The 24,612-nt window shown below is 38.8% G+C and overlaps 1 protein-coding gene across 4 annotated transcripts in view; it reads left to right on the forward strand.

Annotated features, from left to right (window-relative positions):
* pard3bb (par-3 family cell polarity regulator beta b) overlaps positions 1–24,612 on the forward strand; it is a 277,646-nt gene that overhangs the window by 179,943 nt on the left and 73,091 nt on the right. For all 4 annotated transcript variants that reach the window (XM_059342439.1, XM_059342435.1, XM_059342437.1 and 1 more), the window contains exon 22: positions 21,538–21,655. In XM_059342439.1, the coding sequence (XP_059198422.1) occupies positions 21,538–21,655 (118 nt within the window). The remainder of the gene's footprint in view (positions 1–21,537; positions 21,656–24,612) is intronic.

A 24,612-nucleotide genomic window follows, 5' to 3' on the forward strand; every position in this document is an offset into this window, starting at 1 on the left:
CTTCCTTAAAAGGAGTTAAACGAGTGTAAGAATGTCTTGATTTTGGAAACCCATATCCATGGCCACAGCAGTCCTGGCAGATAGTGCTATTCATTTATCATCACTTCCTGAAACCTGATGATGCAGACAGAAGCAAGTCCAGGTATTGGCTGACAGTAATCGATGGTGCCAAAAAAAGCAGGTAGTTGTGTCAGCGGTGTGTCTGTGTGTGTGTGCGTGACTCACGGTTACTGTCCGTCAAGGGAGGCCAGAGCCGCAGTATGCATGTGGGAGACGGAGATAAACAAAATCGCTAAGGACTCCATTCCATCAGCACCTCAGCAAAGCAATGAAGCACACCGATTTACTCTCTCTCTCTCTCTGTCTCTCTCACACACACATACACACACGCACACACACACACACACACACACACACAGTACAGCTCAAAAATGTACAAAGTTGTGTATGCATGTACCACTGTGTGTATATGCAGACTGAATAGAAGATAAAGATAGACGGTCTGTTACACAGGAAGGCACGGATATTAAAAATGGCTCAAAAAGCTAAACGAGGAAACGGGAACTGCCTCGTTGATAATGATGATAATTTAAGGGCTGAAGCAACTCCATCGGCTCAAATCGACAGCCCTGTCTGACTAACACTCTGCCCTGCTGCATTCTGCTGCTGGATGACCGAATAACCAGTTTTCCCCAGTCAGTGGAAAACGAATTCAACTAAACAGTGGGTTCTGATTTAAAAATAGAGATCAGTCGGGTTCAGTAAACTGAACTAACTATTTAACAGTGTTTGCTATAAGAAATAATAATAAAAATAATAAAAGAACAATATTGTTATAGTGTTTTGGCAGGTAAAAATAAATACATTTAGGGGGAGATAGCAGGTCAACGGTATTTGTCACATAAAAGTAATGAAATCATCATCTAAAAGCTAGGAACCTGAAGATTAATTTGAGTTGCAGTTTAGCATTGTGTGTCAAGTTTTTCTAGTAATTGATCTGTAATAAAAAATAATGTTTTGCTAAATGTTAACATTTAGTGTATAGGGCTTAGAACATAATGATATAATAAGTTATTTGTTGCAACTATTTTTGGGTTGATACCATGTGTGACACTGATTTGTTGTGGAATTTAACAATTCATTACCACTTAAGAGAATTGATAAAAAATGGTCAAAAGTTCCTCCAAAATACCACATTAAGACACGAGACAAGATCACCTTAAAAACACCACAGAAATCCCATGCTGTGATTTGGTATTAAATGGTCTTCCAGAAAAGTGTCTGCTGCAGCCTCTGAAAGACAAAAAGTCGTCTGAGGACGCCAAAGTCTGCAGGGAGTTGAAGAGATTAACAGTTAAAATTAAAAACGATAAAAATGGTTTGGTAAGGTAAGACAGAAGGTTCACAGGGAGGCAAGACTATAAAGTGTATTTTCGTAGAGTCTGAAATGAATAGATACTAATCTCCTGTGGAAGGTTGTTCCAAGGTCTGAGGGCCCTGATAGAAAACATCACCTTTTGAGTTTTTTAGTCTGGATGTAGGAAACAACAGGAGAGGACTTGGGGGCCTGTTACTGCACACAGGGAGGTAAAAGGTCGGAAATATAGCTTGGAGCCAAACTGCTCCAGGCTTTAAAAGTGATAAGTCAAATTGTAATAGTAACTCTAAAGCTATCCTGCAGGGAGTGCAAAGACGACAGGATAACATGTAATGTGTTCTCGTTTCTGGTTAAAACTCCTGGCAGCTGAATTTTTGATTAATTATACTGTAGGCCCTGTTTGCTACTTTTGAAACCACTGTTGCATTGAACAGTTTATATATCTTTAATGGAACAATAACTTAAAATATAATCAGTCTAATTATACCACATTTGTTTCTTTAATTTGCTATCTAACTTTAATTTCTGGCTGTCAGCTGATAGTAGCACACAGCAGAATTGACTCTGTATCAGCAGTATGATATTTTTTATTGCCTTTGCTTACCCATGCAGTCTGCTGTGTAACGACCGCTGCACCTCCACTGATTTGAAAAGCCCCCATAGTGATTTTACTGTGGAACTGGGTTTGAGCCAAACGCTAACGCAGCTCATAAATGCTATTCTTTCAAATCTGCAAGTATCTCTGTGATACATGTGCAGTACATTATCAATCATCAGGCATCAACAGTTGCTTCAATGCCTGAACCTGTCAAAAGTTTTCCAATCAGTCATTTAAATAATTTTGTCTTTGTGGGAGTTCAAACATCATGTCAGGTTTCTTCAGACGGCTGACTGCATCGTCTGGCAATTTACATTTACAGTCAGTTATATTCCCCCGGGGTCGTTTCTGTGCCTGGCTGCACGTTTGCATTTTAGTGTGTGTTTGTGAGTATTAAAAGATTTATTTTGTTATCAGTGCTTTGCTTTAAACAGCACTATTATGGAGGGACAGTTATTTAACCACATAGCACAGTAATACATCACACTGGCTGCTTCTCAACCAGCCCACCACCTTTAATTCTAAAGGGCACCGCCAGCTCAATTTCCTATGCATGGAAGAGTTTAATGCAGACTCATTTAGTACACCCATTACACACACACACACACACACACACACACACACACATTTGGTTAAGATTACACACACACAAAGACATGAATGTGTGTCTCACACAGGCCAACATCTCTATCACTTTTTCCTCTACATGTTTCTTTTCACAAAGGTAAGTATTTCCTGTGAAATCAGACAAACTACACAATAGGACATTTTTGAAAATTCCAAATCCTATATGTTGGAGCTATTTATTTCTTGTTCGTATTTAGTTGTCTATTAAGTTTATTAATAATTATATTAATATTGTTTGATTATTCTAGACGTTTGTTTATTTTAATAATATTACCTAGTTTTGCTAGTTATTTGTTTAGTTTAATCATCATTACTGTTTAGCGTATTTAGTTTACATAGTATTTTGTTTTTTTTTTAATGGAAATTGGGTTGACACTGTGGGTGCCTGATGTTATATAGGTAGGTGGGTAGGCAGAGGGCCGTCATGCACCTGGGTGGGCCGATGTTTTTTTACCACAGCTAAGAGAGGCAGCAGGAGCCATGTTTCTTTGTTCTTTGTTGTCTTTGTTTGCTTGCTCGTATTGGATTAAATAAATCTTTGGAACTCACAACTACGACTTCATAGCTTTTTGGCCTGCGCACACCACAAATAATGTGCTAAACAGGATATGGAAGCACCTTTTCTAAATAAATTCTGACGTATCAAACATTTAACTCACATGACTGATCAGCTGTTTCCGCTCTGCCAGTCAGGACAAGCTGACATGTACAATCGAATCCAATTTTGACTTCGACATCCAATTTTGTTTATTCTCTCGAAACCAGTTGATGGAAATGTTCCTAATTTGCATTTTCTTTAATGCAACATTTCAAAATTACGCTTAAAAATTTGCTTTAACTTTAATGGACACATGGCTGCTGTTTTCACACTTATATCAAACACTACAATACAGAGATTGTTTTCAAAAAGGTGAGTCTTCGGGGGTCAAAAAAGCTAGCTAATTCATGATGAAGTTGTTGAATCAGAGAGAAAACAAAATATGTATTCTCAAATGTAGTCAGTCTAGTGTGGACATACAGTCTTTCTCCTGGTGTCCAGCCTCCTGCAGCTCCTCTGCCTCTCCATCTCAGCACACAGATGGACAGATTGGAGTGGCTCACATAGGGAAGGAAGTAGCAGTGGGAATCAGGCTGGGAGAGAAAAGGAAAAGCAAAGGAGCTCTTTAGAAGATTTTCAAGTGGAGAGCTGGATTCTTGTCCACCCTCTGTACACACACACATACACACTCACACAAACACACACACACACACACACACTATCTTCCTCACTCCCTCTTGTCGTCTCACTAGAACCATTTCCTCTGTCTTGCGCACTCACTCGTAGGTGCATGTACAAAATCGAGGTAGTTAGGACGTGAAACACACACACAGAGTCTATTTTCTGAAGTGACCACCCAAGCCTTGGATAAGTGCTGCCCTCCGTTTTCTTGAGTGGGTGCCCCCTCCCACCCTCGCCCAGTCACTACCACCACTACCTAACCCTTCCAAGTGCCCCTTGCAGGTTACCATAACAACCACGACCTCTGGCACTCCACCAATTACAAAACAATCAGTCTGGAGAGACCAGAGTGGAGTGAGCAAGAGAGAGAGAGAGAGAGAGAGAGAGAGAGAGAGAGAGAGAGGGAGAGAGAGAGAGTGAGAGAGAGAGTTACTGTAGCACATGAGTGAAAGATAAGTAGAGAGCAAAAAAAACATCAAGAACAAAAGAAAGAAATGTAAAGGAAAAAAACAGGTCCAGAGTGGTTTGCATGCTTTACTGAATGATTTCCTAGTAGAATAACATCCATGTGATTTTGTCGACTTATTGATGTGCTGATTTAATCGATAGATGAGCTTGGATGGAGAAGCATCAATGTAAATCTCATGTATACCAGAGATGTGCTCAGAAGTTTCTTGGAAATAAGTAATTCAGCATGAAAAAACAACTAAAAAAAGACTAAATGACTAATGCAATCTAAGTCTACGAAGAACAAAACAACAGATTAGTCAACTAATTGACTAATACCCCTTTTCACCCAACACAAACCTGGTTCTTTTTCTGGGCTGGTGCTGGCTCACAGGCACAATAACAACAACGGCAGACTTCATCGTCTCTTTACAAATGTTGCTCCTGGCTTTGCGAGCCTACATTAGCATCCAATCACGACATGTACAACACATTTGTGCTGCTCGTCTTGAATGCTAATGGCGGTGATTATGTTCTTATTAACACTGAACATAAGATGTTTTTGCCTTTGTTGTAAGCTAACGCTAGCCAGGCCCACACTTATCATATCAGAACAATATATTGATCTGGATCGATTTATCTTTTAATTAAAAATCCAATATAATTGATGCAAAGTGAAAATAGTCTTGCATTTCATCATCTTAAAGATGCCTTTATTTTGAAAATCCCATTTTACATTTATTCTTTTATTAAAAAGGATGGATTGTTTTTATTTAAATGAGCTCAGTAATAAAATTGTCAAATCATATTGTAGTTGTTATACATTAATACATGTAACTGTAAATGGGCACATCATATCAACTGCAGGCTCCTGAATGTATTTAAAGTGAAATCATATGATGGCACCTTTGTGATACCAGCAAACATTGTTTTCTAAAGAATCGATATGATATTGTATTGTGATTAAACTTTGTGATTTACACCCCTAGCATAGACACATGCCATGAAGAAAAAACACCCTGCCCCAATATGACAATAGCCCTTCAATCCAGTGGTAATACCAAATTAAGCTGACTAAATATCTGCTGGACTGATTACACAAAGTCCCTGCTCCACCCCCTCCTCTCCCTCCTTAGTGTTGCTCTATTTGTGTTTGTTTTGGGGTTTGCTTAACTAAAGAGGATAAACATGTTGGAAGTGTTTTTGCCATTGGCTTTCACTCGTCCCACCATCTGCCATTGCGAGAAACTCTGAAAACTTTAGTTTTGTTTGTGCTGGAAGCAGCCGTCCTCTTTATATCAGACAATAGTAGTCTTGCCTTCTGTGCAGCAATCCACCACATTTTCTGCAACGATGCTAGTAAAGTGTGTCACAATGGGCTTTTTTTTGACTACACGCTGTACCTTACCTAACATATTTAAGCTTGCATGTATAGATTGCGCTCATCTTACTTCACAGAGTACATAAACGGCAACAACGTGTCCCAGTATGTGTGTTAAGCGTCAGAATGGTGAAATAGAGAGCGAAAGGGACACAGAGGGAGCTCGTACAGGAGAGAAAGATGAGCTTTTAGCATTGCTTGGCTGGTCACTGGAGAGGCTTTCTTTCCTCCATGTTAATTAATCAGATATTCTCTCAGCTCATTGAGTGCCACACACACACACACACACACACACTGCGAGGGAGCTTTTAGTGGGTGCCAGGTTGGGCTATGCGAGTACTGTTTTCCACATCACTCTCTTCTTGTAGGTAATTAGTTTTGGTGGGGCGGGGGTCGTGTGTGTGTGTGTGTGTGTGTAATAGGGGATATATCTTCACTAGCTTTCTGTAGTTACGTGATTTTGGCACGAATAGGCATTAAAGCAAAGTCACAAGAAAAGCTCATTACTGAATGAACTGAGGTCACATTAACGCTAAATGCTCTGGAAAATAGCTTTGACAGCAGCAGCAGCAACTTCCAGGCCTGATTTAGTTTTAGATCACTTTTCAGTTCATTCTACAACATCTAATGTATGTCTTATACTGTCTTTTTGTGACATGTAGCTCCTCGCCAGTCTGACGTAAGAAAATCTTAGTCTTAGAGAGTTTTAGACTGACTTTATTGTCTTTCAGTTATACATAAAAATATGCACATTGAACAAAATTCCTTGCATTGGCTCACAGTGATTGTACTCGGGATGTCAGATAAATAAAGTATAAATATAAATATAAAACTGTAATTATAAATATAAAACTGTAAAAATAGAATATTTATATTGCATAGAAGTGTAACAGCAGAAAGTGTTTTCTACATAGACAATACACATAAAACAATGTAAAAATATAAATATAAAAAACAAGTTCACAGTAAAGTGTAGTGCAAAAAGTAGGAGGTGGGGGGATGTAAAGAGACCCACAATTAAAAACACGCTTTTTTTGTTAAAGCAGGTTAAAACAGCCCATCCCATCTCCTACAAGCTGCTGTTTTTTTCTAACAATGAAGACAGTCTTTTCCTCATCTTTACTTTCTAGTTTTACTTCATATACATGCAAAATGAAGCTGCATTATTACGGGAACTCTGTGGAAAGAAATGTGGACTTTTCAGCTCATTTAAAAAGATTCAAGCTGATTCAAGGACCATACCGGATATGAGCGAGACTATTGGAGTGTTTTGGAACTAAAGGGAGGTAAAATGAAAGGTTAAGTGGGATTAGGAATAAAAGAAGAAGGGGAGCTGAAGGAAGAAAACGGGGGAATGGGTGAAACAAGAGAGGTATGGAAGAAGGAAGGAACAAATAAGCAGAAGGAAGTGGGATTTAATTCACAAAGCAGGAAGAGAGTGATGCAGAGTAGAGAAAGTGGAGGATAAAGGTTTGGGAAAACAATAAAAAAGAAGAGCGGCGAATGGGAGAGATTTGGAGTACAAGTGCATGTTTAGAGCTGCAAAAAATGAAGGAGAAGAGGAGGATAGAGGGTCCAAATTTTGTGGGCTGAAAGGAGACATGAGTGGACCCAAATAGTTGCAGGAATGAGAAAAGAGGATCAACTAGAGAAGGAAAAAGAAGAGGTAGCAAGGGATTTGGAGGGGAGAAGAGGCTAAGTGGATGTTTTAGGATAATTCAACAGATGAAACGGGGAATGAGGTGGACGGAGTGAGGAGAATATGGAGGCTGGGGGTCAGTGAATGTCCAGGACTAAAAGGATAAATTAGACTGAGAAAGGGAGATGGGAAAGTAGAAAGGAGTAAGGGAAAGTGAACTGAGATGCTGGGAGTAGAGAATGTGTAGAGGACTAAAAGAGAGGAATGAGAAGAGGTTGAGGGGGGGCCCAGAGTGTGTGTTTTCCGGACTCAAAAGCGCATGATTCAGCCCAGCTAATAAGAGAAAGCTCTCAAGAGGCACTCGTCCGCTCCATCCCTTCCTCCCCCTTGCTCTCTTTCCCTTCTATACACCCTTTTCTAGGTCCCTCTTCCCCCTGTTGCATTCTCTTCCTCTCATTTATGATTTCCGCCTCTCGTATTTGTACAAGTACTTCTCAATGAAAAATAAATTCCATGCAAAGGACATCCGCCCGCGATGGAGCACGTACGCGGTAAAAGGACACATGGGCACATGGACTCAGGCTCTTAAAAGGACACACAAACAGATGAACACACTAAAAGTTTCAGGGCACAAAAGGTATACGCTCAGGGACGGATCTCTGATGTGGTTTTCCAGCTATAGAGATGTTTGTTGTTCCTTTATTACTCTTTCATACAGTAGGGATTATGAAAAAGTGAATTAGATTGAAACAGCAGTAGCAGTAACCTGTAGCTAGGCAACATATACACTGTTTATGTGCTTTTTTGTGTGTGTTCTATTTGGCAGAGATCTTTATTATCCATACACAGTGTGTTACTTTCTGTGCTCTTTCAAATAATGGAGCCTTACAGACATGGGTTGCTGGATGTTTTTTGGGTGATACTTATTCTAACAGAGAGCCAAGACAAAATGTATGTATGGCATTCATTCCATGGGAGTTTATATTTCATATTGGAACCCATCAGCTATGTAGGGGTGGGCGATATGGGCAACAAAAAAAAATCTAGGTTATGTTTTAAAATTTTCCGATATCTAGGGCTGGGCGATATGGACCAAAAGTCATATACCGATATATTTAGGCTGAATATTGATATATAATATATATCCTGATATTTTTATCGCAAAGTGAGAGCAAATGTTCAAAGTCAAGTCAAAGCCAAATATGACATGTCACAAGTGGTTTTATTGAAACAGTTTAATTAAGTCAACATAAATACTGTATAACAACAAGAGTAGCTTTTTTTTTTTTTTTTAAATCAAAGCTCCATAAAGTGCACATTTAAATAAAAAAAATATCTTCAATAAAAATAGCCTATGAAATAAAGTAGGCCAATCTATTTCTCGATCTAGCCTATAGAGTTTCTGGTGTACCCAGCAGATATCTTGGCCTAGACCTCTACTTCTGCACACTGGTTGTTGCTTTATGTCCAGTTAGAACTAGGGATGGCACCACAATACCACTTTTTCAACACTTAGTGTAAAGAATGAGGTCAGAGTAAATTAATTCTGGTTCATGTAAATACTGTTTTTTCTTAAGTAAATTTAATAAGACTACCCTGGTTGAGTCCACATATCCAGCTAATATATGTATAACGACCAAGGATAGGCCTGGGAGAGATGAGGTCATATAAAGTAAAGGTTAGCTGGACTGACTTTCCAAAGCTTCTGGATTAATTGGAGAGATTCTTAATCAAGCTAGAGTGAAGTATAAACTAATGTATGAATATGGTTGTGAAGAAAACTTGTGTGCCAAAGTCTGACCTCTGTCTGTTTGTTAGTAGATACAGCTGCTCATTTTCTGTTCTTTCGGAACTTAAAAATTCACTTTTCACCATAACTTTTTATGTTTAGAACATATGTTAATAACCCTAATATAGCCTGATGTGTTTGTTTGTCCTGCCCAAAAGAGAGACTATTTTTAATACTTATATACATAATATTTCTTTAACCCTAACCAAGTACTTTGTGTACCTAAATATGCCCAAATAATAGTGTTTAGTAATGGTTTAGGAACATTTATCTTGGTTATTTTAAAGCCAGTGACAAGAAAACAGCTTGTACTGAAGATAATGGGGAGAGAGACTGTTAAAAGGGCGACTTGTGTTTTGTTGAGCGAGTTTCTGATGCCAGCAGAGATTGTTTAGAGTGTAGACAGCATCAATCAGGTTGCAGAAAGCTTCAGTAATGGTCCTTTTCAGCAGCATACATCTAGGAAGGCCATCTCCTCGGCAGATGTTGCAGATGCTGCGATCATGTAATTGCATGAAAGAATGTAAAAAAGCCATTGCAGGGCAGTAATCTCTTTTTCAGCCATCAGACAAGATAAACCTGATGTTGTTTGCTTATCATAAAGTAGTGTTCGACCGTTTTTTTAATGCCGATGCCGATTATTTTGACATCAGTCTTAACCGATCCCCGATCTGTGCTGTCGATCTTTTTGGGCCGATTCTTGAAGTCCATATTGCCTTTTCTCCCTCCATTTACATGATAAAAATGACACAATGATAACAAATGTTACACAAGTCTCAATTTCAACAAAAAAAGAAACATTTAGTAACAAAACATATTAACATTTGGATAGCAAATAATGTGTATTTTGTTATAGACCTTGAGGTGGTGGCGCCTCAGATGATCCACATATTTGATGTGTTTTTCTTTTTTCCGGTATCAGCAGCAGCTCACCAGAGAATGGCAGATGTTGCACCGAGCCTTGCCTGGTGTTGGCTCAGTGAAATGGGCTAATTGATTGGCCAACGCACATACGTATCGGCCGATGCCGATACAAGTAAAAAACACAAATATTGATATATCTCTATCATAAGGTAAATAGTAAGTAGTAGAGGTGTGAATCCCCAGAGGGCCCACGATACGATTTTATCCTGATACTTGAGTCACGATACGATATTATTGTGTTTTTAAGCATTTTGCGATATGATGAGTATTGCGATACTATATATTGCGTTTTATCTGTTTAACTGCATTTTGTGTCCACAAAATTGAATTCAATCAAGAATTGAAAACAAGATAAAATTCTCAGTCTATTCATCTCACTTCAGTCTCTTTATTTCTCCACAATGAGAGTCAAACCCACAGACTGACCAACAAAGTATTCAATCAAACTGAACTGAACTGAACTGATATCAAACATGTATGGACGACAACAAGTGCAGCATTTTATCAAACTTTCAAAAACTTTAAGCTTCACTGCTCTGAATTTTTTTGAATGAAACATACAAATAGTCAAACTTTGCGTTATGTAGACAACTCCCCAGAAACGATATCCTGACGCACATGGTGCCTATAGATTCCTTGGATCTTCTAGTTTCATATATTTCCAAGATATTCCTAAAAGTTAGCCCGCTACGGCTGACGTATCAATCACCAGAGCGCTAAATATCAATACTTGGCAGCCATGAATCAATATAATATTGCCATGCAAAATATTTCAATACTATGCTGTATCGATTTTTTTCCCCCACCTCAAGTAAATAGTATTAATCCTGAAAAACTATGAATGAAAAGCAACCTACCTCCCATGGGACAGCTGTTAACCCCTTGTGTCAGGTATGAATTCAGCTCCAGAGAGATGCAACATCCACAGCCATTGTGGTTGGCAGAGGCATTAGGCAAATTGGCCTCCCATCACACACACACGGCTGTTAAAGTCAAAGGGGAATGTTGAGCCAGACAGCCTGCCTACATGATTTTATGCCAGCCAGTTTACCACCTGTAGCGTTCCTCTCTCTCTGTCTGTCACACACACACCAAGCCTTGTCTAAATAATGTTATGCCAGACAATTTTCAATCGCACACACAGACACACAAATACACTGATTATCACGAGGATAGGATGCCAGGCTCCTCTGCCACTGTGAGTCTCTCTTGCACACGCCTGCATTTAGACAGCTAGTCTGATTGATGTCATGGCAGTCGATAGAGCGCTAATTACTCCCCGTGCTTTGACGGCGCCGTGTAAGGAGCGGTGTCATATCCTGTCAGCTACATTTTAAAAACACGTGTCACTTCCTGTTAGCCTGTAGAGGAAGACAGAGCAACCTGACGGCACATACGCTCCACATACACAAGTGCACTGTGTTACTTTTTTCCCCTCCTCTCCTCTCTTTATTCTTGCCCCTTTCTTTTTCTTCCCGCTGACCCACCTGCCAGCTTCGGTGATCTTTTGTTGTCAGACTTCATTAGCGGAGACGTCAGCTAATTAGAGCCGAGCACAAGCTTGGGAGATTAGAGAGGAAGAAGATGATGAAGGGGCGAGACGAGGGAGATATGGAGGGAGGTGGGAGAGAGAGGCAGGGCAGGGCAGAGGAGATGGAGATGAGCAGATGATGAAGAGATTAAGATGGAGTGGGAGGGAAGGAGAGATGGATGGTATCAACGTAGGCATGGAAATGACGGCAGAGATGATTACCTGCATAAACTGTGGAGGGCAAAAATGGGAAAGAGAGAGGGAAAAGGATAAATTGAGATGCGAGAAATTGAAAATAGATGATGGAGAAAGAGTGACAGAAGTGAATATTTACTGCGCTAAATGAGTGTGAGTAAAAGAAAATTGATCATAGAAATGCATCATAGAAATGTCAACATGTTTAAAAAGCTCCTATCCATGTCGACACATGATTGACAATAGTTCACATTGATCGTGTGTGTGTGTGTGTGTGTGTGTGTGTGTGTGTGTGTGTGTCTGTGTGTGTGCGTGCGTGTGTGTTCTTGTACTTCCTACATAGTGAGGACCAGAGCACATTTTTAACCAACAGAGTAAGGACATATATAATGAATCATGCATAATGAAGATGGATAAGGCAAAGGAAATAAAGGCAAAATTTACTGTGACCTCTTTTAATCTCCCACCCAACAAATACCCCATTACAAAAAACTAAAATTAACACTTGAACTAATAAAAACTAAACTAAAACTAGCAAACTCACTCTAAAAACTAATTAAAACTAACTGAATTTGAAAACAAAAATTCACAACGAAATTAAAACCAAAACTAATGAAAAATCCCAAACTATTATAACCTTGCAAGGGAATTCACTATTACAATGAGGGTCCTCACAAAGATAGAAGTACAAGAATGTGTGTGTGTGTGTGCACCAGTGAAAGGCAGCCTCCGACTGAAACAGAGATAGCAGACACAGGGACAGAGAGAGATAATGCATTGACCTGTGTCCACTGTTGTGATCTAGTTGATCCTTGTAAGACACAGCTGATAACGATCCTCTACTCCACAACTAGACACCGGGGAGAACACACACACCAGCGCACATTTGTGGACGTGTAGAAAGAAGAAAAAAAGACTACAACTCCCTCTTGTCACCATCAGTCAATATGAAACTACATTTTCTCTGTTGTGTTCCCTCACAGTTATCGACTGTGGTTTGTGTCCTGTCATTGCCAACAGATGATACCAGTCTAAAAATAATAATAACTGTATTATTTTTAGACTGTTTATTTATGAGTTCAAATACTGATTTGTGTTCTTTAAAAACATAAATAATTATATTGAAGTTATTAATTCATACATTATTCTTAACTGCTTATCCGCACTCAGATCTCGAGCTGACATTTGATGAGAGGCGGGGTACATACTGGACAGGTCGCCAGACTATCACAGGGCTGACACATAGAAACAGACAATCATGCTCTCATTCACTCCTACGGGCAACCTAAGCGCATGTTTTTGGACTGTGGGAGGAAGCCGGAGAACCCGGTGAGAACCCACGCTGACGGGGAGAACATGCAAACTCCACACAGAAGAGCCGCAGGCCGGAGTCAAACCGACGACAATCAAGAGTGCTAACCACTACATCAAAGTGTAGCCCATATTGAAGTTATATTGAATTTAGTTTGGGGATTATGTATAACTGAGTTAATTTGTACAATTTGTATCAGTGGGAAACATTTTTTTAAAGGTGCAATGTGTAAAACCTGAACACATGAACACAAACAATCATATGAAATGAACAGTTAGTTCTTTTCATTTAAATTTTTCATTTATCATTGTTGTTGGCCCAAAGCCATTTGTATTCATTTTGTAAATATGTACCTTCCAGTTTCCCTAGCTAGGCTAGCTTTCGATTCCAAATCTCCAGAGATATTTCTTTGGTGTCCAGCCTTTCCTTTGCACTTGGGTCCTCTCTGCATTTTGACAAAATCGTATTATTAAATGCTCATTATTACCTATCAGTAACATTGTTAGGCTAATTTAGTGGCTCTAAATGGCTCAATGGCTCTTCTGTTTGTAAAGGTTGCCGACCCCTGAGTTAAACCAACATTTTCTCAATTGGTCTACTACTGGATCTGTACGGTCTATATTTACATTTAGTTGTTAAAAACCCCCCCAAAAAAACAGTTAATTTAATTGGCAATGTAAGATGTTGCCAGTCTTAAAGAAACATTATGACTTCAGCATCAAACCTTGTCTCTTTACTCGCCAAGAACTGTCTCCAGCAGTGGAAAGCCATGCCATGTTATTGACAAGCCCTTGGGGTATCTGACTGAACCCGACAGTGATTCACTATCGCCTTGTGAGGTACAAGTTGTATTACATACAGGGTGGACCAGGGTTTACCTAACTGGAACCATGCTCATGTCAAAACACAGACAACAGCAACCTGCAGGAATTGAAAAGTGAATCCAGTACTGAAATGCCTTAAGCCTGCATTCTTTGTAATGGCCAGCAGGAAGAGCTTTACCGATAGCTAAAAAGAAAAGTCAGATTGTATGAAAGGCAATGAAAAATGACTTTACTTCTTAATTGATTTATTACCTCAGTTAAAAAATGCATGATGTTAATTTTTCAGAGTAAAATACATGATAAAGCAGGGTTTGCTTTAGGGTGGGTCTACGTTTTGATTGACAGGTCATTATCACGGTTTACTTTTTTCATCTTAGAATTTTGGCCCTTTTACCGGACACTCATTTGAAACGATCTTGTTCAGTGTTCAGTTGGAATAAACAACACTAAGGAGTGAGCTGTTTATTTTGAGAAACGGATGCACTTTGCAAACCAAGCTAGCACTAGCGTTAGCTGTTGACTTAGTGTCTTCACGTACACTGGTTGCAAAAGGCTGAAAATCTCAAGTCCACCAACCAGTGGGTGACCTTACGGTGACTACGTCTAATCTTTTTATACAGTCCAAGACAAAATACATGGATATCTTTAACTTAACGTCAAAACTGTTACTACTGTTTCTTTGTCATCTTTTAAACTTATATTTTTGCCATATGTTGTACATTGCGCCTTTAAGGCTCCTGCCTTATTACATCTCATGGGGAGTCAGTGTTCATTTACTGTGGCATTGAAAAGGGTAAGACAGTCATCTGTAACTCTGACATTTCTAAAGCAGCAGTTATTGTGTGCTGCATTGATTAGCATCAGCAGGATGCAAAGTCACAAATTCCCTACTTTCCATTTATATACAGTATGTACCATCTCTTAAGCCTTTAAATCAATTGCAGTTTATGTTTTCAAGCGCTATTGATTTTTCCAAATGGCTCTCATGACTTTGTGTCTGTGCTAATGAAAGGAAATCCTACTTCTGCTACGACTTCCTTTTTTTTTTTTCAGAAGGTCAACAGCTCTGCACCTGGGTAGCATTTTTTCATCCTTTTCTTGTCTTTGTTCTTTCCAAGAATGCAATCCTGACACTCACTCTGTCTCTCTCACATGCACATCATAATATTTGGAAAGTAGTGTACAATTTTACTCCCTGTGATACTGAATTGTAACACCCTGCATCCATGCAAGAGATCTTTCAAACATACACACACGTGATAAATCAGACTGAGCTGAAAGTCTGAATAACATATTCCCCCTGTGCCACATCTAAGAGGACACCATACATCACCTGTGTGCTTGTCCATCCCTGTACTATATGTGTGCCTCTGGGAGTGCATGTGTGTGTGTTGCTGATTGTGTGTCAGACTGCACCATAGTCCTTGGTCCATTTTGTGTCAGATTTATGAAACCTTTCAGCTCAAAGTCATCTGTTAGAGAGCACTAAAAACATGCTTGACCTGTCCATTCTATCTTTCTTTGTCTCACCCTTTTCTATTGTATCCATTTCAGCTTCTCTCTTTGCATGCATTCCTTATGTTTTTCGGATGAAAGGAAAATATAATTTAATTACCAGGCACATGCAACAAATCCCTGTGTTTTCCTTTAGATAAATGTACTGGTGTTGGTAATGGATTTGCTCTACCACTGCATGTCTTTTTCAATTATTTATGCAGTTAATGCCTTTTCATGGTATTTACACTTAATGTGGGCATCAGAGTGTAAATAAATAAAGCGTCTTTCAAGTATTTAAACCTATGCATCGTATATTTTCCCCGAATGGATTGTATCTGTACAGGCTTTGACAGATCTCACATCAGTGTGAGTGGTAAATAAACATGACCTATGATCAGATGTCACACTTTTTTCCGGCTTCAGTCTCGCCTTTAGATGGTTTGAATGACAGAGATTCCAAACTGATTAAAAGCAAGCCAGAATACACATAAAGGATAAGGGTTACTTCAAGAAATTTTTTTTTAAACAGGCGTGTAAATATTTATAGGCTTTAATGACCAGGGCATATTCCTTTGCTGTGGACATTGATATATTTTAGAGCGTATCTCACCATGTTATTAATGGAACAGAAGTCTTAATTATTAATAGCAGCATTATTAACAGCCACGCCGAGTTTCCGATTCTGATTTTAAACATTTATAGAATTATTATTGGTGTGGCAGAGCAAGAGCGGGAGATTGATCTCTCTGGGTTTGTGTGTGTGAGTCTGTGGGTGAGAGAGAGTCTGGTGCTGGATTGAGGCTCAAACTTGTGCTTTTATTTTGAAACATGCAAGCTTTATACATGATTTATTATCTTTAGCCAGTTTGAAAGGTGTGTTTGATATTTATTGTTGGATTTTCACATTTCTGAGTGATTGAAATTAACCAAAATATATGCTTAAAGTAGTCAAATTTCATCAAATTATTTTATTTTATTCTTCAACAAAAATGGGCAAAACTGACTATATATAACCTTTATTTAACCAGGTAAAAGCCTCATTGAGATTAAAAATCTAAGAGAGACCTGGTCAAGAGGACAGCATAAAGAAGAGACAACTTACAACATTAAACAAGCTTATCACAAAATACAAATACAGCCATCACACTGAGTGAGCATCAGTAGCCAACTTATGTAGAGCAGTTACATTGACCAAGGGAAGCAATTTCTTTGTCCTTTAAAATCGAATTGAATTCAGTTTTCAGTCAGTTTTTAAGTCATTTTGCAAATTATTCCAGGACAAAGGGCCGCGTAACTAAAAACTTTCTTACCTGAGTCAGTTCTCACTCTTGGCACCAGCATATGTACAATATTTCGAGAGTGAAGACCATATTGAGTTTGGTTTCGACACATGTATGTACACAGACTGTCACGTAACAAAAAATCAGTGAAACTGTTACACAGAGCAGAGAGGAGAGGACGAGAAGGCTCTAAGCAGAGGTTGTAAACATGTAAATAGTTCACTATGTATAACATGTGTGGCCCCCATTTTCCCCCCAATATTAGTAACACTTGTCAGCACTTGTCATTTCTTTAGATTTGACTTTTTCCTAATTTTGAAAAATAAATTATGAAAGAAATTTAGCTTGAGTTTTTTTTTATGATTCAGGCCATGACAAATAAAATATATTCAAGTTCTCTAGCCAAGATAATGCTTTTTCCATATAGGTGTAGGACATATATTGCAGTGAAAAGCCAAAATTCCCTGTAACTACTTGAGTTCAGATGGTTAATGTTAAACTCAAATGTTCCGAAATGAATGCCATTCATGATGTGAGCTTTAAGCCATTATGAGGAAAAAGCATTTCAGTTGCAAACATGTTTTAGGTTTAGAGTCATCTACTGTATCACGCACAAGCACAGAACAATGGTACGACCACAAGAGCCGACCCTACTGGTGTTTAATGACCATGAGGTAGTTAAAAAGTGAAGTCATACAAGACTGCTTTTTATGGCTTACTTGTTTCTCCAAAACTAATCAATAGCTTCCTCGGTCTGTGGTCATGGAACTATTTGCATAAATGTGTGTGTATGATTGTGTGAGTGTTGTGTTATGTCTTTGTTTATCATATTTATTTCTTCTTGAGCCCGCCCTCTTCCTTTTATGCCGGCTCATAAATCGTATAGAGTACCCTTTGTGTGTGCACTTGTGTGTGTGTTTGTTTATGAGTGTGCATGCAGTCCGTGGGCAGAAAATGGATGTTGTGTACATTTTACCACCCTATTCTCCCAGGCCCTCCGTCAATGAAATAGAGCAGAGGGTGAGGCGGTGTGTAGATTTGTGTGTGTAGGTAAGAATATTTGTGTGTGTGTGTGAGGTGTGTATCATGTGGAGCTCCTTGTGACACAAATCATTTCCACTGTAATGCATAAACATGAAACAGCACAGCAGAAAAGCACAGAATAGACCAGAGCAGACAATAAAGGAATAAAAGGGAAAAGAAAATATTTCAATCCTCTCATGTGTTTCCACTGACATTATATGCTTTTTTTCTCACGTTTAACCCTCTCCCTAATTTCAAATTCATCCAAAGTTTGGAGTGGCTCTAATAAAACAGAATGGGAAACCACTCACGACTCAAACACTTCATGAGAATCTATCAGAGTAACAGAAACCACACAAAAAACACTGACAATAAAAGTGTTGAGAGGCACCCAGCTTAATGAGGATTACCACTTTATTGTGGTCTTGGTTTGCGAGGTGTTATGGGTAGCCCTTCATGCAAACCATGTTGTTGAGAAATCTGTTTTTGAATTCTCCTATTTTCTAAGAGCATATGCAATCAGAAAAAGGTTGGTCAGAGGGCGAGGGCAAGAGGAAAGGAAAGATGTGGGAGGTAAATTGATTTCCTATAAATGTGAGTGTTTATTTCTGTCTATGTGATAGCCTTGTGATGAGCTGCCAGCTCGCCTAAGGTATTTCTCTGCCTTCTACATTGTGGGATGCTACACTCCCCATGGTGATGAATAAGGTGGTAATGAATACGATAACACATGTTCATTTGAAAGAAAAAAAAATAAACATTGATTTCTGTGATACAAAGCTAAAACAAGACCACTAAATGTAATGTCAGTTCAATAGAATGATTGAATATGACTGTAAAAACTTAACCGCAAAGAAACAATTTGACCTTAAGATATAACAAGTAACAATTCTGCAGACTTATGTTACACGTTTTGTTGAATTCTTCAAGGTTTATTAATTTGGTCTCCTGTAATTGGGGTCATATCCCCAATGCACCTTCTAGTTGCTCTAACTTTAAGGGAAACAACACCAGATGATGGGTCAGAGAGTAACTGCAAATCACAGAGTTATACCCATATAGCAGAAATAGTCTACAGCATTCTTTCTGCCATTGCAGCACAGTTATTCAGCAGAGACATCATTTATTTATATGACATTTCAGCACTGATCCAACTTCCTATTCTGTCCTTCAATGACAAGTGGCTCATGCCAGCCTCTAGCTAGCACATTGTAACGCTATACTGTTACATTTTTGACCCCAGACAACAACAGCAGGTTTACCCAGGATTGAATTCACAACATAACATTAGCTACAGTAGCTGTATGGGTAGGTGACTAATGTAATTGTAAGTTACATTAGCTAACATTAGCTTCAGTAGCTGTATGAGTGGATAACAAATTAAATGGTAAATTTGCAAATTAACGTTCTAAAGCTAACATTAGCTACAGCAGCTGTTTTGGTAGGCGACTAAGTAAGTTAGTCTATTAACGTTTCATTAGCTAACGTTAGCTTCAGTAGCTGTATGGGTAGGTGACTAATGTAATGGTAATTTAGTCTATTAACGTTACATTAGCTAATGTTAGCTTCAGTAGCTGTATGGGTGAACAACAAATCAAATGGTAAATTAGCCTGTTAACATAACATTAGCTAATGTTACTTATGGCTCTTTCATTAGAATGAATTGACATAATGTGAATAAGCGTCACAAAAATAAAACTTTCATACATCCATGAACATTATTCCTGCCTCAGTCACGTCAGATTTATTTTAACCAGAAATGGTGGTTGTTTAACAGTGAAAACAACAACTCCCACACTACTACACAAAATCTTAAAAGTCTTGTCTTTTGTTATGATTTTGATTGAGGGACTCTTAGCATAAGAATTACATACAGTGGCTGTAAATAATATAGAAAAACAATGGTTATGGGATAATAAAGACAAAAAAATGGTTTCAGTCATGAAGTACAGTTGGCATCTGATTTCAAATCTACTTTTTGCACAGTAGGTGTGTGTTGCTGCTGACACAGTTCTTAGGCCGGAATATGGAGCGCAAATACACACACACACACACACACACACACACACACACACACTCACTAAGACTAGATTGTGTTTCACTATAATGCATTCCTCTGTACAGTAATGTATATACTGTACATAAATAGCACTCTCAGTCACAGTCTATAATGTTATTCCCATTCCTCCAGTGAAGTTCAAATTGAAAAAGAGACCGAATGAAAGACAGGAATGTCTCGTCTTAAATGCTGTTCAAATTAACATTACCATGTAAAATTCAATTAAGAGTCCACCAGTTTAACAAAAAGTAATTGAAGTAGTTTGGTGGATGAAGATAGTGCCGCAAGTACCTTTAAACAAAGTCACGTCTTCTGTTATGTGAGGATGAGAGCACATGCAATAGACATGATTTGTGATGTGAGACCTGGTATAATGTGTTCTCAGCACAGCAGCTATTATAGTCATTCACACAGCTCTCTGGGTTTATGGTTTCAAAGAGAGGAAGGGGAATGACGGGGTGAGAGAAAAATAAGAGAAGTGGTGAAGGAAAAATAGGAATAGAGAATTATGAAATTGTTTTTCCGAGATGAGTTTGCCTTTTGGAAAAATAACGGCATGGGATGCAATATGTAGTACTTAAAGTTATTGATTCATAACTTAATGTTATTATTTTGATGACAAAAATTGAATTATATTTAGATATTTTTGGTCATTAGGGTTTTTCTTAACCCTAAAATTAGGCCTATGATTTTGTCGGAATTAATTATTTTCAATTGAAGCAGGTCATTTTAATGTGATAGTTATTATTCTTAAAAAAAAAAAAACAATCACACAGTGATTTCTGAGAGAAGCATGGCTGCTAATAAGCATTTTTGTGTTTTTTTTTAAGTGTGTCACATGAACAAAAACCACTGTTAGGAATGAAATGGCCAATCTGTAGCCCAGGGTTTACGAACAACCACTCCAGAGCAGAGTTTCCCACCAAAGTATGAAAACAGTAATGCTAGCTCAAGTCTAGGCTTCAAGTTAGTGCAGTGCTAAGATTTGCAGTTGTTAGAAAGGTATATTTGACTGCAATTTCTAGTTTCCCAGAAATAAATACCTACAAATGGCATTTTGAGTGTGAGTAGTGGTAATGCAACACTCTCAGAGGACATAGTTTTGTTCACAGACTGCCTTGGAGACAGGAAGAAAGTGTGTTGCCATTTTTCTGACTTTTCATAAATCGCCTGACGCTGCATCATTGTGTTTTTCCTCCTTCCATCAACTTGGTTTATGAAACTGCACACTGCAGTTCTAATGGTGCATATGTGTACGATACGACTTTCCATATTTCCATTATGTGTGTATGTGCACGACTCACAAGGGTGCCCAGGGGTCACTGTTGATATGCTGTATATTTCCTCTGTTGACAGAGAGAAAGAATATTTATATGATTGATATTTTTGTTTTCTTGCCTTTGCAAGAGAAAAAGAAAAAGATGGAAAAACAGATATAGATGGAGGCAGTCAGAATGATCAAGAGATTGATCTTTTTGTGTGTAGTGTGCATTTGCATGCACGTACACAGGTGGGGCTGTCTAGTCTTTATCTCTGCAGTCAAACCTCTGCAGGCTGATGTCGGGGAAATTACTGTTTGAATAAACAGATGGCTCCTACTGGCTTGCTCATCATTAGGACAGCTGCTTGGTGGCACTGTCAGTCAAACTTGTGTATTTCTACTGTTTTATGTTTTATTGATACTGATGTGAGTCAGTTGTGAGAGTCCCTTCTGTGATAATGTAAAGCAACCTAAAACTGGTTACCCATGGGTACCTGTTTACCCATGTGTCATTGCTTAATTAACCCAGTTGCACTTGTGCATGTGATTGCAGTGTGGACAGGATCCAGCAGCTAAGAAGAGAATACCAGCAGGCCAGGAGAGAAGGAATGGTGCCGCCTTATGAAGAACTGGACCCACGACGCAGAGCACATGAGAACGAGGCACACAGGGTGAGGAGCTGAGACACACTCATTGTCATGACTTTCATGTGTTTGTTTGTGGAGCGCCAGCCAGGAGATATGCTGGCAAAAAGTGATAGTCACACATTCAAAATCTCAGCAAACACAAATGATGTAACACCTTAAATGTAAAACAAATTGCTCATTCAACCTTCACAAAAAGCAGACAATTGACCATGAACACAACTTTCAGATAATTAGGAAGTATAATAACTTAAGAAAGAACTTAAGAACAAAGGTACTGCCGGGATCCACAAACAGGAGCAAAACTTAGTCAAACAAAACACATAATACTTTATACACATTGCATAATAATAACAACATAATACTTAGTCCTTTTGAAAAAACAACCAAAATATATAGTATAATACTGTAAAAAAGTGTTTCCTAGACACAATATCAGTTCATTCAAAGGAAAGAACTGACCCGTTAGGCAACACACACACACACACACACACACACACACACACACACAAACACACACGCACACACACTGTGACAGTACAGTTACATCACTCAGATGGTCGATCCAGTAGTTTTTCCCTTACCAATCTGTGAATAATTTCCATGTTCCTTGATGTTTGGTTTTGTTTGGCTTGGCTTGACTTAAATGAGGGACTAAAATACCTCAGCATGATGCCTTCTCGCACAGATGTGGACTTGTTTTACCGGACAACTATCATATATGGAAGGTGTTGATTATTTTACTTAGCAGATGCCAGACCAATAGAAAACGGGAAAAGGGAAGGGTGAGCGAGCTAAAAAAGCATCTTTGGATTCTCTTCATCAGAATCTTTGTCTGGCCTTCCATTTGTTCAACCTTTCATCATTCTGTCCATCTGGTGGTATTTCCATGAGATAATATGATTATGTTTCTTATACCCCATAATCTATCTGCATGATCACTGCTTTTATTGCTTTTGTCTGCTGATCAAGTCCCTTTAGCTGTCAGTTGCAAGATGCTCTATGACATGAGTGAACACTCCATTGAGCTGATAGAACTGATATAAACTCTTCACTGATGATACAGAGGAGATAAGTGAAGGCTTCATCCTGCAGGTAGCATTTTTTCAAATGTCTGAATCATAATCACTTGTCACAGTCCCACTTCTGAGCTCACACTGGCCGATAATGAAAATGTCCATAACAACAGGTACATTATTATTATTGTTAACAAGAAGTCACCTCCCACACTTGGCCTGGTGTCACACTGACTGCAGTGACTTTGTTTGCTGACTGTTGCTAGGTGAACGCAAGTACAATTATTATAAATATTTTTCTGCCTATGTTTTTTTTTGTTATATGTTAGCAACTTAGCATCAGGCTGGTGATTTATTCTAGGTTTTTTACAGCTCTGTACAACAATTTGTTCCACTGTTGACTGTATCAGACACTGTTTATATATGCAACACCTTTATTTGTCATTAAACATTTAAACACGGGTAAAAGGACTCTGCAACGGAGAGTTGACGTATTAAAAAATCTAAAATATTTATCAGTTATTGTCAGTGGATATTAAATCTCACAGTAGTACAGGCCACTCTGGGATCCTTATTTAAACAAAGAATAACCTTTTATTGTTTTTCCCTTTTAGAAACCTTCCAGTTAACAAAAACAAATCTTAATCAGTATCCTTTCAGGGACACAATGAAAGTATCCGTTTGTCTTTCCAGAACACACACAGTGCTCTGTGTCTTTAAGTCTTACTCTAAAACCAACTTTATTACTGTAAAGCCCGGTGCCTGCTGATTTTCACCTCGTCTCTTCTTGTCACACTGACATTTAAGCTTCCATGGCTCTTTGAGGAAAAAAATAAAATCACCCTGAGCAACCAAAATGAGCCTTCACGATGGAGCTAAAATTAATCTGCTATGACAAATGGACAAGTTTATTGCAGCACATCACAGTTTAACCAATGTTCTGCAGTCAGAGTCAGGAGCTTCACTTCTCTGTGACAGGATGCTGTCATCATGAAATGCATTACAAGTCGCTGTTTTCGCTGCTTTTTGTTGGTTCAACATAAGAACTGGGCTTTGTGAGTGTGTTGCATAAAGGTAAATTAGTAAGAGGAGTTACAGTTTGCCGGGCCAAGTCTCAGAGTACATTTAGTACAGTAGAAGTTAGCTATTTCCAGGAATCCACAAACCATGCAGTCCTTTTCTAAATGTAATAATTAAGTCAGTGCATGACTTCATTAAGTCCAATCGTAACAGGAACATTTTACTACTGCAGCATTTTGTGTTAAATGGTGGAGTCAGCTTACGATCACTCCATGCAGCCTGACCTTCCACTTATACAATGTTAGTCCTCTGTTCCTCTGGAGGATTGCATCTACTGTTGTATAAGGGACGCTTGTGTGACCTAAATCCAGTAACGGGGGGTACTCAGATTACTTTTTTGTTGTAACGTAATGCATTACTTTTTCTTATCAAGTATTTGTTAGTTTTTACTATGTTGGGGTAGCCTGGCTAACACCAGACCAAATCTCATTGGAGATTAGGTCTGGACACCTTCAATGCTTTTCTCCGTAGAGGAGGTGTGGTTTACGATCCTCCAGAGCTGTTTATTGGGAGCTTAGAATGTCTATCAAAGCGTCTGTAGGTAGCTCTTAGCCAATCGTATCAGTTATACCAGATGACGTAGTAGAGCAACAGAGATGGATGTTTGTTGTGTGTGTGTCTGTGAGAGAGTGTTGTTTGCTGCGTTGCTTCTCCAGTTCTCGCTTTCTGCAAGATTATTTATTTTCACGCTTTATTCCCCCTCATGTCATTCTGCCACACACATCCACTGATTTTATGGGCAACAAACAAGCTGCTGCGGGTCTCTCGGCGGCTCCGCTGTCCCCCGGCTGGTAGCGAGATCACCGGTGGTGACCGGCGGTCTCGGCGGCTCGGCGCAACGAGCCACCGAGACCGCTAATAGCCCCGCTACCGGTGATTTCGCTACCA

Source organism: Centropristis striata, chromosome 10 (genome assembly GCF_030273125.1).
Source record: "Centropristis striata isolate RG_2023a ecotype Rhode Island chromosome 10, C.striata_1.0, whole genome shotgun sequence".
Lineage (NCBI taxonomy): Eukaryota > Metazoa > Chordata > Actinopteri > Perciformes > Serranidae > Centropristis > Centropristis striata.